Source organism: Mauremys mutica, chromosome 6 (assembly GCF_020497125.1).
Source record: "Mauremys mutica isolate MM-2020 ecotype Southern chromosome 6, ASM2049712v1, whole genome shotgun sequence".
Taxonomy (NCBI): Eukaryota; Metazoa; Chordata; order Testudines; family Geoemydidae; genus Mauremys; species Mauremys mutica.
The window spans coordinates 77840811-77859149 of NC_059077.1; the positions used below are offsets into that span (position 1 = coordinate 77840811).

The following is an 18339-nucleotide window of genomic DNA, read 5'->3' on the forward strand; positions in this document are numbered from 1 at the left end:
TTTGGATTGTAGCCAATGAGTTGCAGTGCAGGGGAGAGACAATCACCCTTGAGCTGGAGTAGCTCCTGCAGCTCAAATAGAGGCTAAAGACACCCAGAGCTTGAGGCTCTGTTTAGCTCAAACAGATCCTCTGTCACGGGCAGAGACAATTTGGGTGTTTGTGGGGGAGGCTGTAATGCGCCCCCCCCCCCAAGTAGGGATTGTATTAATAAATAAAGGAAACACAGAGTTTAAAACAGAAGCTCATTTATCTCAGTTTATTAAATATGGAGAAATTTAGTCATGGTACAAAACCACTTTTCAAAGCATGAATAAAAAGAATGACTTACATATCTGAAAAAGTTCCAAACAATAATCTTCACCCTGGGTTTCTTTACATGAATTCTTCTGCAACATCTGTAAGCTGTAAGTCATCGGTTTTGTCCTTTTGTACATGTAAAAACATATACCAGTTGAGCTGGCATTGTCTCATTGTGGCTCAAAGCCATATTTTAATACATTGTAGAGCACTGAAACAATGCTCACTTACAGCATTGGTTGCCAGTACCACTAAAATCGTTTTCAACAATTCTACTACTTTGGAAAACAGTTGGCATTCGGCTTGGCTGGGAGAACTGATTTCAGCTATCTTTCTGTAAGCTGACAGATGGCTTACAGCAGATGAAGCTGACTAATCAGTCATTCATGATTGCAATCAGAATCATACACAGCAAGCATGTCTTGAATGTTTCTGCTACATTTGGAGTTGCTGTGAGAGTTCCAAGATTTTACATAATTTTGTAGCCTTTCTGTTCACACCTTAATTAAATACAGGTTATTGTAAAATCAATTACTTAGAAGTAGATGTACGTATAAAATTCCTTTATTGAATTTAGGTACCTGGCTTCTCCTGTCCCTGTTTGCTTTTTCTAGGGAACTTTTCTCTTCCTTGAAAGTTCAGGTATTCTGACTATCAATACTAAACTTTTTTCATGGATTTGCTCCCAGAATAAGTTCTAGTTTTTCATCTGATTGGATGGACTGAAGTAGATTGTGTTATTTTCATATGAGATTGGCCTTCTGTGGCTGTTGTGTACAACCTTTGCAGAGTTTTGGACAGAATGTTTACCATGTTTAGGAAATTTTTACTTAATTCAATACCAACAAGGAAATAAATATTCTTTTTCATTTTGAACAGCCATGTTACAAATTTGAGCTCTACTTTCAGGATCTTGCTTTGCATTCTTTGCAGCCTCTCAAGTTGCACACAATGAAAGGTGGTTCTCAGAAACTGTGCAGAAGCATTGGCTTCAGAGAGTCCATCTTGTTGAACAGAGGCCAGAGATGCCTCATTTGGGTGACCTCTTAAAATTAATTTTATGATTTTGTAAACAATTTCAAGAGTATCTCTTAGGATAGCATTATTCTTAAGAGCATCCTGGCATTCCAAATTCAAAGCGTGTCCATAGCAATGAACCAGGTGCTTGTGGTTCCACCTGTTGTAATCTGCTTGTTACAACTGATACTAAGCCTGCCATACTGATGTAATCATCATAACATTGTCTCTGATAGTTACAGATACAAAACTACAAGCTCTTTTTTGAAGTCTGTTTCATCTACCATATTTCTATACTACTGTCCAGAAATTTTCTCAGAAATATCCCTCATGATTTTAAGAACCATGATTTCCATTATCTCATTTTGAATAATCGGATTTTGAATTTGTCTTGATTCTTTTTCATCTACTTGGAAATACCATGATCATATTCTGCCTGAAAACAAAGCAACAGAATAAAGTTGCTGCTAACCTGTCCACTTAAAGGCATATTTTCAGCTTGTTCAATATAAGGGCTTTGTGGTACAAGTTCTTGTCTAGCAATATAATATGTACTATTTAGTGTTTGTATTAGGATCTTCCTATTTTCTTATTTCTTCTCAGAGTACTGAAATCTTAGCATGTCACAACATTCTGTGCGGTCTTTTGAAGACTATCTACTGGGTCATGGTGACACAAAGAACCTTGGGGCCTCTCAATTTGGTCACTTTCCAAGACAAATTTGTCTTTCATGGCTTGAACTCGAACAGATTCGCTTTATTCTCTATGGCATTTTCAGCTGTGGAGTTTCTTTTCCACAGAATATACCTTTAAGCTCTATAGTCGTGTTATTGAATGTGCATATGGGCAACTCCTTTGTGTGATCTTTGTACCTTTCTACTGACATTTGCTGCAGTATAGCTTTTTTTTTTGTTTTGTGGCGGCTCCAGTCGTCCAATCAACTTGTCTTCCATTGTTCAGACAGAGGGAAGGTTTACCCAGAGATTATGGAGGACATCTCTAACTTTCAGAATTTATCAAGGTTTTTGATAAATGGGAAAATGTGGCACTGGGTGTGTGGGGACAAGAAAGAGTTCAGTCAATCAAGAGTCTTAAGTAGCCAGGGTTCACATCAATGGAGGTTAGGTGCGGAAGCACTAGTGTAGTAATGCACTATCCAGCTCAGAAAAAGTGAGAAATTAAAATGAGCATGAAATAAATGTATCTTCACCCCAATTCTATAGTCCATTCACAAAATTCTCCCTGAAGATTCATGCACCGACAGCTGCCTCAGCATCCCACACTGTATACAGTGCTGCACATTCCAGTAGGGGCTCCAAGCTAGCAGCAGCAGCAGCAGCAGCACTTCTGTTGAGCAGCCTGGCAGGCACAACAGAGTCCTACAAAACAGTGTCTTATTGGGGAATTAAATTCCTTTAATTAATAAGCACAATGTAACATGAGCTGTGGTACCTCATATAAAACTTGACCTCGCATTACTGATATTTGACTGAACAGCTTTGTGTGGGGCACAGTTTGGCCAGGAGGGAAAGTTGGCAGGGTTGTGCAGTGTTTTTGTTTTTTGTTGTTTACATTTTAATATCAAAGTAAACAAAGGATGGTGAGATGTAGGGAGGTATGTGATATAAGCACTTAGTACTGGTCCTGAGGTAACTGACTTTTCATGCAGGAAAAATTGCATTGATGCATTTATTCGGCTGAAAGCAAGGACTATTTGTGAGAAATGACCAAGATAGCCAACTTAAGTGAATATACCTGATGAGTATAAGGGGCCAGCACATAGGGAGTAGTGCTTATGTAGTGGTATCACCTACAACGTTTTGCTTTGCTATAGTACAAACTACAGGGCTCTCTTAAATCCTGAAGAAGCTGCAAAAGCCCATCAACCACTCTGTATACCCTGCTCTGAAGAATATCCTTATAGTGACTTTTAAAGTCAAAAGCAGCCGAGACTGTTTTATTTACTTTTCACATAGCAGATCTGTGTGTATCCACATAGCTACTTTTGAAGGTTTTAAAGTGCCTTTTTTTCACTTAAAAAAACCACCTGAATATTGCCTACAATAAAATAGGTTTTTTTCAAGTGATAGTGAATCTTCAAAAGCAACAACTGAGCAAATTCAAAGTGGCAGCCACAAATAGATTTTGTTGCAGAATTTTATGACTCCTGCATGGCAGTGTCCTGTGGGAGCATTCACCACATTTGTCCTTTGGATATAGTTCCCTTGAGTCATTCTATTGCTATTATTTGAAATAAAAGGTACTGCAACCAAAACTCTGTGAATTTTTGAAATTGTAAGTATACATTAAACTTCTGCTCAGGATATTTTAACAATAAATCTCACTTATTAGTTAGCTAAATGCAAGTAGTCAACAATAAACAAACCAATGTGTAGTGAAAACAAGTTCAATGCAGAATTACACTGTGATTCACTGGCTTTGTTATGTAAGCTCATGATGGTCTTCTCATTCATTAGTGGGAGAAATGCAGTTTGTTTGTTGTGGAGGCCAAAAGTATAAATGAGTTCAAAATGGAATTAGGTAAGTTTATGGAGGATAGGTCCATCAATGGCTATTAGCCACAATGGTCTGGGATGCAGCCTCATGCTCTGGGTGTCTTTAGCCTCTGACTGCCAGAAACTGGGAGTGAATGTCAGAATATGGATCATTCAGTGATTGCCTGTTCTGTTCATTCCCTCTGAAGCACCTGGCATTGGCCACTGTTGAGAGACAGAATACTGAGCTAGATAGACCCTTGGTTTGACCCAGTATGGCCATTCTTATGTTCGTAACCATTTTGAAAACCATTTATTATGCTGTTTTCTTAAAATATGTTTTTTATTTTTTAATATTTTCAAAATTCAGCATGGGAATAAATCATGACAATGACCACCCATCCTGTGCAGATGGTCTCCATATCATGTCTGGAGAATGGATTAAAGGACAGAATCTTGGTGATGTTTCCTGGTCTCGTTGCAGCAGGGAAGATCTAGAAAGATTCCTCAGGTAATTCAGTCAAGAAATAGCATTGCTTAAAGTAATTCTTTGACTTTAGTTGATCTAAGTTTCAGATACGCCAAATACTTAATACTCTCTACCAGCTTCTGTATGAGGTTAAAAAGGAAATACTGTTAATAATAGCTGCATATTAACCACCAAAAAGCCACCTTATCAACAAAAGAAAATACATTAACAAAGATATGGGGCAAAAATATGCATGAGGAAGTTTGTGTGCAGGGCCGGCTCCAGAGCCCAGCGGGGCAAGCAGCCGCGTGGGGCGGCCCTTTCCCGGGGGGGCGGCAGGCTGGGCCGGTGGACCTGCCGCAGTCATGCCTGCGGGAGGTCCATCGGAGCCCTGGGAGCAGCGGACCTCCCGCCGGCATGACTGCGGAGGGGACGCTCGGCCCGCGGCTCGGCTGGACCTCCCGCAGGCATGACTGCGGCAGCTCAACCGGAGCTGCCGGACCAGCGAACCGCCCGCAGCTGCGGGAGGTCCAGCCGAGCCGCGCGACCAGCGGACCCTCCACAGTCATGCCCGCGGGAGGTCTGCTGCTCCCGCGGCTCCGGGGCGCCTCCCGGGCATGACTGCTTGGGGCGGCCAAATTTGTAGAGCCGCCCCTGTTTGTGTGTTTAAAATGACATCTGTATTGATCTCTATTTTGCACATAACATATTACAGATTACATCATGTCCTATGTTGTCATTCAATAACAAATAACATGGGGAAATAATATTATTTTAATAGAAATATTTTATGAGTTCTCTAACTGAGAATAAGATACATGGAATCATACCAAAATAGGACACCTACATTGTGCCCATGCATTGTATAAGGAATAACCCTCAAGAATAACTCTCTTGAATTGATAGATATGCCTACTGACAATTTACTACTTACAACTGAGCAGTCCTTAGAAGGTCTGTATTGGAGCTGGCACTGGAATGGTAGAGATTCAAGGACAATCTGTAGATGTGTCCATTTAGAACTCAAGTGCAATGGAGGTCCATATATTTTCATCCCCCTTTTTCTTTAATTTTGTGTGAAAACTGAGTGCTAACTGATATCTTGGTACTTGAAAAACACTGACATTTAAAATCAGGGTGAAAAAAAACCCATATAATTTTAACCAATTAAATTATGTAATACTTACACTAAAATGTTTTCCAAGTATTTTCCTGAAATCCTTATAGCTGCTTGTAATCTGTTTTGCCTTTCTCTAAATATACAACAGCAAAAGAAAGAACTTTGTTAAATTAACAGGTCTAAATGTCAGCAAAATGCTGCTTAAGATCTGTTCATGCTTTTTTATAGTAATTGCATATGTTCTATGTCAACAAAATAGCCAACCTTTATTAATATTATTCAACATTTTATGAATTTCTGCATATTGGCAGGTCAAAGGCCAGTAACTGTTTGCTACAGACAAGTCCCCAAAGCCTCAATTCTGTGATTATTCCCTCCAAACTGCCAGGAATGACGTACACTGCAGATGAGCAGTGTCAGATTCTCTTTGGGCCTATGGCTTCATTTTGTCAAGAAATGCAGGTAAGGATTGTTGTTTACTTTAGAGCAGTTATTTTTTCAGTGACAGCACGAAAGAGAGAATTACTGATTTGTAACCGGTTTTACACTTTGCATGTGAAAGTCAATATAGGCATGTTTTATTTATTGCTTCGGCCCTGTTATAGTGGTGCTGGATTGGAGCTTTAATGTGCACCATTAGCATGCTGATTTCAGTATAAAAATAGAAAAATACATCCAGTGAAGTCATGGACCCTCTGAAGTAAATGACCTCACCGCACATTAAGTGATGAGGCCATTGTCTGGCTTCTTGGAAAAGGTGTATTTTCCCTTTAAGGGCTAGGAAGCCAGAGTGTTACTTGCAGCTTCATACCAGATCAGTGTGGGGACGCTGCCCCATCCCTCCCCCTGCCCAGGTGGCCAGAAGAGAAAGGGGACTACTTATGTCCATGCTGCTGCAGGAAAAGGTGGAGCAGCACCCACCTTCCCATCCATGGAAGCAGTTAAAATACCAGATTTTGTCATGATCCACTGTGGGCCTCACTGTAGTTGCGCCTTTCCAAGGGGTCTGGGAAGGAAATTTTTTCTTTTCCACTTCTTTCTGCAGCCTGTACAAAAACTCTCATTAGCTCTCATTAAACTACAATTTATGGGCCAGACTGTCAAATGTATGTGCAGTTGCATGATACCTAATTTCCCTGTCCCTTCACTGTGGGTAAATAAATCAGGAATGTTATCCTAAGGAAACCAGGTGAAGTTAGATGGGCAATTAATCACCTGCACGTTGCATATACTCCCCAAGATGCTTTGCCAAGCTGTCTCTCAGGCTGTCTTTAGTGCTTCTTTAGTGTTCCTTGCTACTTTCAGGAACACCAACAATTAAGTCAAGTTTATTATCCTGATGCTAATTTGACTGTCTTCTTGAGAATAGTGTACTTACTTTCCTGGACTTGTCCTCTGTTAATTTCTGATATTTAGTTTTGAATGCCCCATGTTCCATCTGTTCTAGGGTTTTTTATTTGTGAAAGTATATAGTCAAGTTAAACAACTATACGCCCAAGAAATGTATTCTGTCAGGTGGGGAATAAATGTTACTAGTGATATGTGCAGCTGCTAAAAAGAACTGAACCACAACTAACAATGCATTTCTTCCAAGATCTGACTGCCCATACATTTGATTAAGCAGAACTTGTAAGACTATTTGTAATCACATTATATGGTAATATTAGATATACCAATCACATCTCCCTCATTGCCAAGGTTCCAGTACACAATCTCTCTGATAATTCTGGGAGACAAGGGAGAGATTCCATGTACTTCCCTTCACGTGGTCTCGCTTTCCTACAATACCTGCCACTGCAGAGTACTAACAACATCTACCCTGCAGAGTTATCTCTGGGAGCTACTAAGTTGGCCCACATTCCTGTTCCTTGAATGGTGCCTAATCTTTATGTTGAAGATTTTTTTTAACCCTGTGAACATGCTTTAAGATGAAGGCTGTAATTTATGTAGTCTGAGAAGAGTAGCCTAAAGCCTTTCAAGAACAAAGTGTCTGTGTATCTTTCAGTGTAAGATTTATACTGTCACTGTGATTATCTTGTAAAACTGCCAAGTTTGCTTTTATGCCCACTGTGCTTCAAGTAAGAATCAATTAGTTCCTACCATTCTTTTGAACAACAGAAAGTAAGATAATGGTTCATGAGTAGAACCTGATAATTGAGTACAATTGTAGAACTGCAAAATATTGGCCTTGAAGATTAAAGTCCAGGATGTGAATGCTATCTAGTCAACTTCACTAAAGCAATTCTTGTCATAGCACAGCTGTGAGCTTTATAGAGAATGAATAGAGTGGTTGTATAGCATGGCAACTTTTAAGAAAGTCCAAGGGAAAGATCATGATGAAAAGAGCAAAAGTTATGGAAATATTATATTCCTGTCTACATATCTGTCCTTATTGCCACCACTACTGTTCCCACTATCTCCACTCTGCACAAGCATGGCTCTTAGCTGCTCTTTTTGTCTTTCTTGCATAGTCCCAACTTTTATCCTTCTTCCCAGCTGTTCATATGACTGGAATGGCATTCCACTTGACATACACAAATATCCCTCACTCTTTTTTCCTTCAAAAACTTCCAGAAAAGCCAACTGTTCTTTGAAATGTTTCAGTCCCAGTGACCCCTGCCACACTGTTTCTGCATTTGTTAATGTTGTTCATTTTGTAATATACAAGGTTTTGCTGTTAGAATGGATGCCTCATAAGTCCTTTTGGAAGGGGAAATCTCTGTTTAGTTTGGCAAAGCTTTTTTGTTGTACATTGCTGTGTACTATTGTACTATATAAATAGTAAATTAATGTATAGTTTATAAAAATCAAGTGTCACCAGTATTATTTTATATCCTCAGAGAAATCTTATTTCCTATTGTTAGTCCAATAATTTTAATTTCTCTTGTAGTGTGATAACCATGTACAGGAGAGGGAACATACTGTGTTAGAGCTAAACTTTGTAATCATAACTTAACTGTCCAAGATGGGGAAAAGAGAAAGTTTTACCCCTAGAAGAGTGAAGTTCTGACCCAAGGTTCAGTGCTCTGGTTTGTGTTTCACTACAGTGTTGTTGCTGAGCTCCAGCTTTCTATTAGCCTCCCTTGCAATGATGGTTTAACTGGCAGCACTTAAAGTTCCCAGTGAAAGCGTTCAGCTGTTTCTTATGATTTGCTCCCACACACGTAAAAATTCTAAAATGTCAGAAAAGTCTTGTAGTTTTGTTTTGAAAAATTCTGACTGCATTACTTCAGTGATAAAAGTACAACTGTAAATATGAGTAAACCTATCACTTTTGTGCAGAGTAGAGCATATGACCTGAAGGATTAGGAAAGATGGTCTGACAAAGAGACTGTGACACACAAACTCTCAAGTGTAAAACTTTAATCTTGATTGTTCTCTCAACTTACATACATTAAATCAAATGTCAGCAGGAAATATCAGGATTTATTTAACCAAAGGAATTCTGTCACCTGAGAGAGTCTAAAGCATATTGTTGTTTAAGAGTTTTCGTTCTGCATATTTGTGCTGAATACTTTATATTTATTGTATGCAAAAACAAATGTAAAAATAGCTAAAAATGCACAGTTTAGATACCAAAACTACATTAAAGATCATTTGTAAATTATTAATGAAATGTATAATGATGCTGGGAAATCATGAAATACAGCAAGGAATTAAATAAACATAGCTAATTATTTCCAGTGCAGCTACTAAACCATCTGAAGTAGTTAAATAGCTTTTGAAGCACATACAAAGTATCTAATGAGGATACTAAATATTTTAAAACAAGCACAATATTCACACTTTTTCAATGTCACACCTAATTCTTTGGGAGTTTAACAGACCATGTGTAACCATGCTATAGACTTTAGGTTAGATGCATTCTTCCAGAAGATATTAACAGAATTTAGATCAGTTTAAAAAAATCAGTTTGCTTTTTTTGTTGTAGTGTGTATTTTATATGGCTCTTGGGCTTGTATATCAAATATCTCACACACAATATCTCATGTGTGTATCCACAAATTCTCTATTACATCTCTCGTCTTCTCTGTGCTATTAGTCCTCTATGTAACCCAAGTCAATATTACACCATCATTGTCACCATTTGAAAAGAGCCTAAATTATGTTTCCTCTCAGTCTCTGAAGTTGTTGTTTCTCTTTGTGTTCTAGTCTGATATACAGCACGGGCTTCACTGATCAATAAATAATAATCTGCAGTCATAGCTGGTGCAAATAAGTATGCAAGTATATTCTTATATACTTACAGTTTTCTTCAGATTCTGAGATTAGCATGATGTAACTTATGCAGCATCAAGATTGTTTGATGAACAATAAAAAATGACCTTTGTGTTAACTCAGGTAAAATAAGACCAGAAACCAAAAAAGAATTCAAATGGATAGGTTTTAATGTAATAGAAAGGTCAGTTTTCTAGGCCTTTTCAAGAGCCAAGTACATAAATTGGTGTCCTACCAAAAGTAGTTGAAAGCTGTGTCCTACTCATCCTATCAGTGCAGGTGGATTCAGTGGATCCTCCAAAAAGACATTTCACAAACTATGGATAATTTTGCTATAGGAGGGTGTAGTTTTGTTAAATAAACATAAATGACATAAATGAAAGGGAGTGGGAAGGTAATATAATCCTTGAAGGAGAAGGTGGCTGTATCCTTTCAGGCCGATCATGCTAAGCCACCCCTTGTCCTAACTGATAGATCCCAAGGTCAGACAGCTATCTCATCTGATAAACTGTCCAGCTCACCCAGGCCCACACTTTTCCCTGTCAAGGAGGTTAGAATCATCACTGAGTCAGACCCCAGAAAGGTTTTGTGGGTGAGTCTCTCAGTCCCAACAACAAAGATTCAAAATTTTGGGAGCTACATGCCCATCCCTGCCCAAACAGATAAATTCATACCACTGTAAAGACTCCATAGGACCCCAAAGTTGCAACATGACTTACTGAAATATAAGATTCTGGCATGGCCCAAACAGAAAAGAAAATGCAATGGTTAGTCCCCGTAACAACAACATCTAATTTGGTCATTAACACACACACACAATATTCCAAGGAAAGGACTGACTGCTTCTCCTAGGCTCTTTCTCCCCCACCCCCAAGTACATAGGTGGGAGGGGAAATCCTGCTGCAAGTAGGAAGGGAGCCTGAATAGTGTTTTGCTCCTCCCAAAGCTCAGCCTTAAAAAATGGGAGGGGGAGGGTAAAGCTCCCTCCCAGCCAGTTAGATCCAGAGTAGTAATCAGTGATACAACCTGACACTAAATAAATTACAATTGGTTCAGATGGGCCAGGGAACCCCTAGTATTCTTCAAGGGGAAAACCCAGCAAACTCAACCCAGCTCATCACTACCCACTGCTTGTAAGTTTGTCTGGAGGGGTGGTGGTCTAAGAAGATAAGAACAGCCATACTGGGTCAGACCAAAGGTCCATCTAGCCCAGTATCCTGTCTTCCGACAGTGGCCAATGCCAGTTGCCACAGAGGGAATGAACAAAACGGGGAATCATCAGGTGATCCATCCTCTGTCGCCCATTCTCAGTTTCTGGCACACGGAGGCTAGGGACACCATCCCTACCCATCCTGGATAATAGCCATTGATGGACCTAGCCTCCATGAACTTATCTAGCTCTTTTTTGAACCTGTTATAGTCTTGGCCTTCACAACATCCTCTGGCAAGGAGTTCCACAGATTGACTTTGCATTGTGTGAAAAAAATACTTCCTTTTGTTTGTTTTAAAACATGCTGCCTATTAATTTCATTTGGTGGCCCCTAATTCTTGTGTTATGTGAAGGAGTAAATTACACTTCCTTATTTACTTTCTCCACACCAGTCATGATTGTATATACCTCTATCACAGTGTTTCCCAAACTTGGGACACTGCTTGTGTAGAGAGAGCCCCTGGCGGGCCGGTTTCTTTACCTGCCCCGTCCACAGGTTCTGTCGATCACGGCTCCCACTGGCCGCGGTTCGCTGCTCCAGGCTAATGGGAGCTGCTGGAAGCAGCGGCTCAGCCCACGCTGCTTCCAGCAGCCCCCATTGGCCTGGAGCGGCGAGCTGTGGCCAGTGGGAGCCGTGATCGGCGGAACCTCCAGACTGGGCAGGTAAACAAACCGACTCAGACTGCCAGGGGCTTTCCCTACACAAGCGGCGTCCTAAGTTTGGGAAACACTGCTCTATCATATCTCCCCTTAGTCATCTCTTTTCCAAGCTGAAAAGTCCCAGTCTTATTAATCTCTCCTCATACAGAAGCTGTTCTGTACTCCTAATCATTTTTGTTGCCGTTTTCTGAACCTTTTCCAAGTCCAATATTTTTTTTTTGAGATGAGGCGACCACATTTGCACACAGTATTCAAGGTGTGGGTATATCATGAATTTATATAGAGGCAATATTATATTTTCTCTCTTATTATCTATCCTTTTCTTAATGATTCCCAACATTCTGTTCACTTTTTTGACTGCCACTGCACATTGAGTGAATGTTTTCAGAGAACTATCCACAGTGACTCCAAGATCTCTTCCTTGAGTAGTAACAGCTAATTTAAACCCCATCATTTTATATGTATAGTTGGAATTATGTTTTCCAATGTGCATTACTTTGCATTTATCAACATTAAATTTCATCTGCCATTTTGTTGCCCAGTCATCCAGTTTTGAGAGATCCTTTTGTAGTCCTTCACAGTCTGCCTGGGACTTAACTATCTTGAGTAGTTTTGTATCATCCGCAGATTTTGCCACCTCACTGTTTACACTTTTTTCCAGATCATTTATGAATATGTTGAATAAGACTGGTCCCAGAACAGACCCCTGGGGGACACCACTATTTACCTCTCTCCATTCTGAAAACTGACCATTTATTCTTACCCTTTGTTTCCTATCTTTTAACCCCGGGGGTCGGCAACCTTTGGGAAGTGGTGTGCCGAGTTTTCATTTATTAACTCTAATTTAAGGTTTCGCGTGCCAGTAATACATTTTAACGTTTTAGAAGGTATCTCTCTATAAGTCTATATTATATAACTAAACTATTGTTGTATGTAAAGTAAACAAGTTTTTTAAAATGTTTGAGAAGCTTCATTTAAAATTAAATTAAAATGCAGATCTTATCAGTTTAGTGCAATGATTCTTAACCTGGGGTGCACACACCCCTTGGGAGTGTGAGATGCCCCCTTCTGAGGGCGCAAGATGTGCAAGATTTTTTTAGAAGGTAAATCATCAAAAACACAAATTAAGCACAGGCACGTAAGTACAACTACTTTTTTTCATCAAACCTATGTATTTATGAACATTATACATGTTTTAACGATTACTGTAATATATAAACAAAGTTTTTAAGTTTTCAAGTTTCTAAGCCAATTGTACTGTAATTTTTGATAAGTGCTGCAGAGTGCTGGGACCAGGCCAGGGGCAGAGCCCTGGGCTGGCTGCCAGTACTCCAGGCCGGCAGGAGGACTAAGCAGGGCTGGAGGCCCGGACCCCGGCTGGCCAGGGACCGGGCAGCTGGAACCCCAGACCAGCAGCGAGGTGAGTGGGGCCACCTGGTGTCCTGGCCGCCGGCCCCGCTCAGCCTCTGCTGGCCAGGGGTTCCATTCACTCAGGCCGGCAGCGGCTGGCAGCAGTGTGCCAGTAAAAATTGGCTCGCATGCCACAGGTTGCCGACCCCTGTTTTAACCAGTTACCAATCCGTGAGAGAACCTTCTGTCTTATCTGATGACTGCTTACTTAAGAGCTTTTGGTGAGGGACCTTGTCAAAGGCTTTCTGAAAATCTAAATTCTCTATATCCATAGGATCCCTCTTATCCACATGTTTGTTGACCCTCTCAAAGAATTCTAGTAGATTGGTGAGGCATGATTTCCCTTTACAAGATGCTTGAGCTGAAGTTAGAGAGACTACTCTTGTAACTTGAACGGAATTTAGGTATCTATCATTAGCAGATGCAACATTACCAACTTGTGTTAACATTTCTGTCAGTTAAATTCAGAATGACCGATTTTTTTTTGTATTCAGATATATTAAGATGTTTATAATACCATCGCATAATTGTGTGGGTTTGTGCATTTAAAAAAAACGTTGATTTTCTAAGTCAAATAAATCTGTATATGAAACTAAATGATTTTCTAGTGTGGCTGCCAAAGGCACTAATACTCTACCTACCTTATAAGGTAGGTAGAGTAGGAATAAGTAGGTAGGAATAAGAGAGAATTTGTTTGATTTAAAATCTGGACCAATTTCTAAAGAAGTGGCTGATGAGAGACTGGTCTTGGTAGTTGATAACAGGCATAGAGCTAAAAAGGTCATCCATGTGGCTTTAATAATAGGAGATCACCTGATATCTTTGGTGAAGCATAGTGGGCAGGAGAGACAATTTATAGGTCTTCTGCCAATATTAGCCATTACCGGAGGCTTGCATGTTCTTGGGTTGGTCAGTTCATAGGGGCCTTTGATGAAGGCTCAAAGATGGAGTTAAATATCAGAGTCATCTTAATGTATCCTAATTCCCAGTGAGAATACATCAGACTTTATATGTGTGTGTTCTTTTTCTCTAATGTAAATGTGCTTAGTAATTTGTTCACCTCTTATTAAAAATGTAGTGAAAAGGGAGGGAGTGAACCTAGGAGATAGTTGACTTTAGGTGCAATGGCCATCTAAATTGATTACATCCTCTCTCTAGGATAAGTTTAGGTGGTGGGGGTTAAGGGCCACAGGCTATTTACAAAGGTATTTAGGTGCCTAGAGGCAGGTAGACATTTAGTGAGATTTACAAAAGCATCAAAACTGGATAGGCACCTAACTGCCATTGACTTACAAGCTGCTTAGGTGTTTTTGTAACTAGAAACCCATCTGTATATTTAGGCATCAAAAGACCTATGTAAATCTGGTCATACATCTTTTATGATTGGAAGTCAATCTTTTATGATTTATGGTCAATTGCAGCCAGCTTTGCATTCCTATGTATTTGAAGTTCTTTGGGTACAAGTTGAAAGTTAAAAGGGGTAAAATACTCTCTAAAAGGGAAGATTTTGGATTTTGTATCTTGAACTCTTGGAGAACTGTTTCCTCAAATGTAGTCATTTAGGTATGTAGATCCAGGATATAAAATACAAATAAGGTTCTTATCTGAGCTATGAATAGGAAGTCTTGTTTTGATTTCATTGTTATTGTCAGTTTACCTATATCCTTGCTCCAGCGAGGTTGAACTGATCTTACTATTTGCTTTTCTCTCATTTCTTATTTGGAATAGGACTACAACAGTAGAAGGCCTGATGCCTGCCTTATCCGCATAGTCTTCAGGAATTGGCCTGGAAGGCTTGTTCCAAACTTTAATGCTTCCCTTACAGTTATGAGCTTTAAAAAAAAGTTTGCTTAAAACTTAGTTTTAGAAATGCAAAGTTAGCTTTTCTCTTTGGACCTTAAACCATAAAACAAATTACACTGTGATGTATAAGTATTTAGGCTAGGGCCAGATCTAACATTTTTTTTAGAGTTTTTATGAGATATTTATAAACATACGATGCCTTATTAGATCAATTTCTTCCTAGGTGTAAGTCCATTGGCAATACTCCAGGGATGAATTTGGCTCATTGTCGTCCTGACCTTTGTTTCTGTACAATTCTCTGACCTACTGAAATAAATCTCTTCATTTTGTAAGATGTTACTACTGACATATTTACATACAAGACACACATTGACATTTGCAGGTAGTCCTATGCCCTGGCCCAGATACAAACATTTATTAAATGATATTTCCCCTACAATGAGGTTTTTTCAGGTACCATTTTATTTAGAAAACATAATATAAACACATTTTTCATGCATCATATCAAAGACCAGAAACTATTATTCAATTTTGCCAGAATAATAAAGATTTTAAGACAGACAGACCACATCTTGTCTTCTAGTGACCCTGGATTCTGAGAACCTGGTGCTGATCTGTTTCTTTTATCCCCCTGTCTCTCCTGATCCTCCTTGCCCCTGCACTGTCCATATTTTGTGGGCATCAGATTGCACAAGCAATAACCTTCAAGCAGTCATCCAGCCACAGCTGGGCCTGTTCACTTCCATCTGGTTTCCAGGTAAGGATGGGGAACAAAATATAGGGGTGGGGGCAAAGAAGGGGAAGGAAGTCACAATTCTGAACTTGATTCCTCTCTCTTGAGGATAAGACAGCCTTGTAATTTCTCTGTAGGGACAAAAAGAAGAGGCTTTCAGGAGCCACTGAGGAATTACAATAAGCAGCAATGTTCATGGCTCGACTTCCTTTCAGGGAAAAATAAAAACTGTCCTCTCCTGAAGCTAGAGGATGGGCTGAAGGACCAACTGTTCTTTCCATCTATAACAGCTAAAATTTTATGACCCCTTAATGAAAAACCATTATAATTTGCCTTGTCATCTTATTTGATATCCGTTCTATGTGAATGGCAGCTTCAGTTGAGTGTTGAGTTGCTTCCAGGGGAGAGAGGATTATGAAGGAATGGAAGTACATCAGGAAGCAGGAACCATTGGGATGGAGTGAACAGGGAACATTTGAGGAAGTCGTCAGGGAGATTAATAGTGTCTAAGAAATGTTTTCTATATTATTTGAGCAATAGCAGAAGTTTTACAAATATTCACTTGGGTTTTGAAAACTCACTTCAGTCTTTATTGTGTTAGAAAATTCATATTTGATTTAAGGGTGAACTGCAAAGCTAAAATTAAAATAGACATAAGCATTTATGAGCTGAATGCCCTATTGACCAGACTGTCTGGGATATTCAGTAGAAAAATAAATTTTACTTAACCTAAAAATTCTTTTTTATTTTCATCTGTGACAACTTCCTGCTACATTCTAGTTTGTTGGAGAGCCACCAAAATAGATCATTCTTTGAGATTGTCACTGCAGTAGTGTGGTGTTCTAAAATGATTCAAACTAGGAAGTATTAGATGAATTTTACAATAGCAGGAAAAACTATTTAAATGTGCTTACTAACTTGATTGCCCCACACATCCTGTTGAGGTGGTGACTCAGTGCACTAATCTTTCAATTTTCATTTAGCTTTTCAGTTTTACACCTTTAAGTAAAGTCTATTATACTTCATTCTCAAAGCCCTGTAGTCAACATAATTCACAAGTTATATACACACACACACACTCACAACCTAACACTTCAGTGATTTCTAAAGCATACTTTCATTTCTAATGACAGTGCTAGCTTTCTTTCCTTTCAATGCTTGAATGAGTGGTAAAATAATAATGGAATAAACTATTAGCCCTCTTAATTCTTAAGAAGCTGTGAGTTTCGTGGAGAAAGAAGTATATCACTATGCCCCCCCTATGCCTACCTGTTTTTTGTCCATATGCACTATGGGGCCCCAGCCCATAGGTCAAGTAGCTGAGCTGTGCGCTGGTGGGTGGAAACAGAGTCCTCATTTCAGACTGTGGCTGTAGCACACCATCTACAGCTACCTCTAAGTCAGTCGACCAATATAGTGGTAGATCCACCTTGCTTACCAAAGCCCTACCTGTGTCAGTTTGGCAACATTCAAGGATTGTGACTGTGCACAGGCTCCTGGAATCCGTCCCCCACTCCAGCAGCAACTGTGTCCATGCCCAAGGGGGGTGCAGCCAGGATTTGCTGCATACTATATCCACAATTTTTGTTGATGTTTATCTCTGTACATTCTTCAGTACCACCAAACCAACAACTGCCTGCTGAAATTAATGAATTACATATACACAGTCATTTAAGTCCTCTGTCCTTAGAAATGTATGTTTGTTTTTCAGCATTTTATTTGCACTGGGTTGTGGTGTAAAGTGGAAGGTGAGAAGGAGTGCAAAACTAAACTGGATCCACCAATGGATGGAACAGACTGTGACACTGGAAAGGTCTGACCACTGATTTTCCTATTGTAACAAATCGAAGTAATATAGCAATCAATTTATTGTGATTAAATTTTGAAAATTGCTTCTGAAAAATTGCACATACATTACTTTTAAATATGAGATGAATCATTTTAATTTGTCAATTTTAGGAAATACAGTATATAACTAGATATTTCTGGGAATAACTGTTATTAATATAACATTACCATAGTATACAATAGGGATATCACTGTATATGCAAATACACTTCATAGTTTTAGCATGTCTTTATGGGTTTCTCACAACAGTTCAAAATATAAATCAATTAATGACACTATACAAATGAATTTCACTGTAGAAAAAAATCTAATATGAACACTATCCAGTTCTGTGGTCTTTATACAGACTATATAATAACTGTAGGGTCATTATTGAATATTTTAACATAAATTACCAGGCTCAACACCTAAATGCTATTTTGACTGGCAATAGATAATTGAGTGTCATTTATGTTTAACATAAAGGGGAAATATAAAATGTACCAGTGAATAATTTTTAATTTTCTCTAGCATTAAGGTCTCAGATTTTCAAATAAACAGATTTGATCCTCTATATGCCCCTATTTACTGTGTACACCTGAAACAAAATATAATTATACTGAAGATATAACATTTTTAGAAAGGAGATTAATAGAAGTTTGAAAAAGTCCATTACAGTTACTGTTTATTCTGATTAGTTTTTTTCTATATACAACGTAAATATTTTTGAGTTGGGGAGAATACACATATGCATTTGCCTAATTAAATAGTTATTTGTGTAGATCAGCATCTTGCTTGTGTGTGGGGAAAAGGTATTTATCCCTATGAAGAGTGAAAAATCTCTAATTTAACCAAACCAAAATATGTTTTCACATTTTCACTATTTTTGTTTAAAGCTAATTCTCTTTTTGGAATACATTTTGTAAATGGAATGTCATTGTTGCATTGTTTCAGTACTTTATTTGTAAGCAGAAATATGAATTTTCAGACACTCACAAACACTACTTACTAGAATTAATCTAATGCAAAGAAACAGTACAGAATGACTGTATACAAATTACTACAGAAGAGGTTTATTT

At 38.9% G+C, this 18339-nt stretch overlaps 1 protein-coding gene across 4 annotated transcripts in view; it reads left to right on the forward strand.

The window, feature by feature from the left end:
- ADAMTS19 (ADAM metallopeptidase with thrombospondin type 1 motif 19) overlaps positions 1 to 18339 on the forward strand; it is a 271068-nt gene that overhangs the window by 179954 nt on the left and 72775 nt on the right. For all 4 annotated transcript variants that reach the window (XM_045022162.1, XM_045022160.1, XM_045022161.1 and 1 more), the window contains 3 exons: positions 4181 to 4321; positions 5711 to 5861; positions 17145 to 17246. In XM_045022162.1, the coding sequence (XP_044878097.1) occupies positions 4181 to 4321; positions 5711 to 5861; positions 17145 to 17246 (394 nt within the window). The remainder of the gene's footprint in view (positions 1 to 4180; positions 4322 to 5710; positions 5862 to 17144; positions 17247 to 18339) is intronic.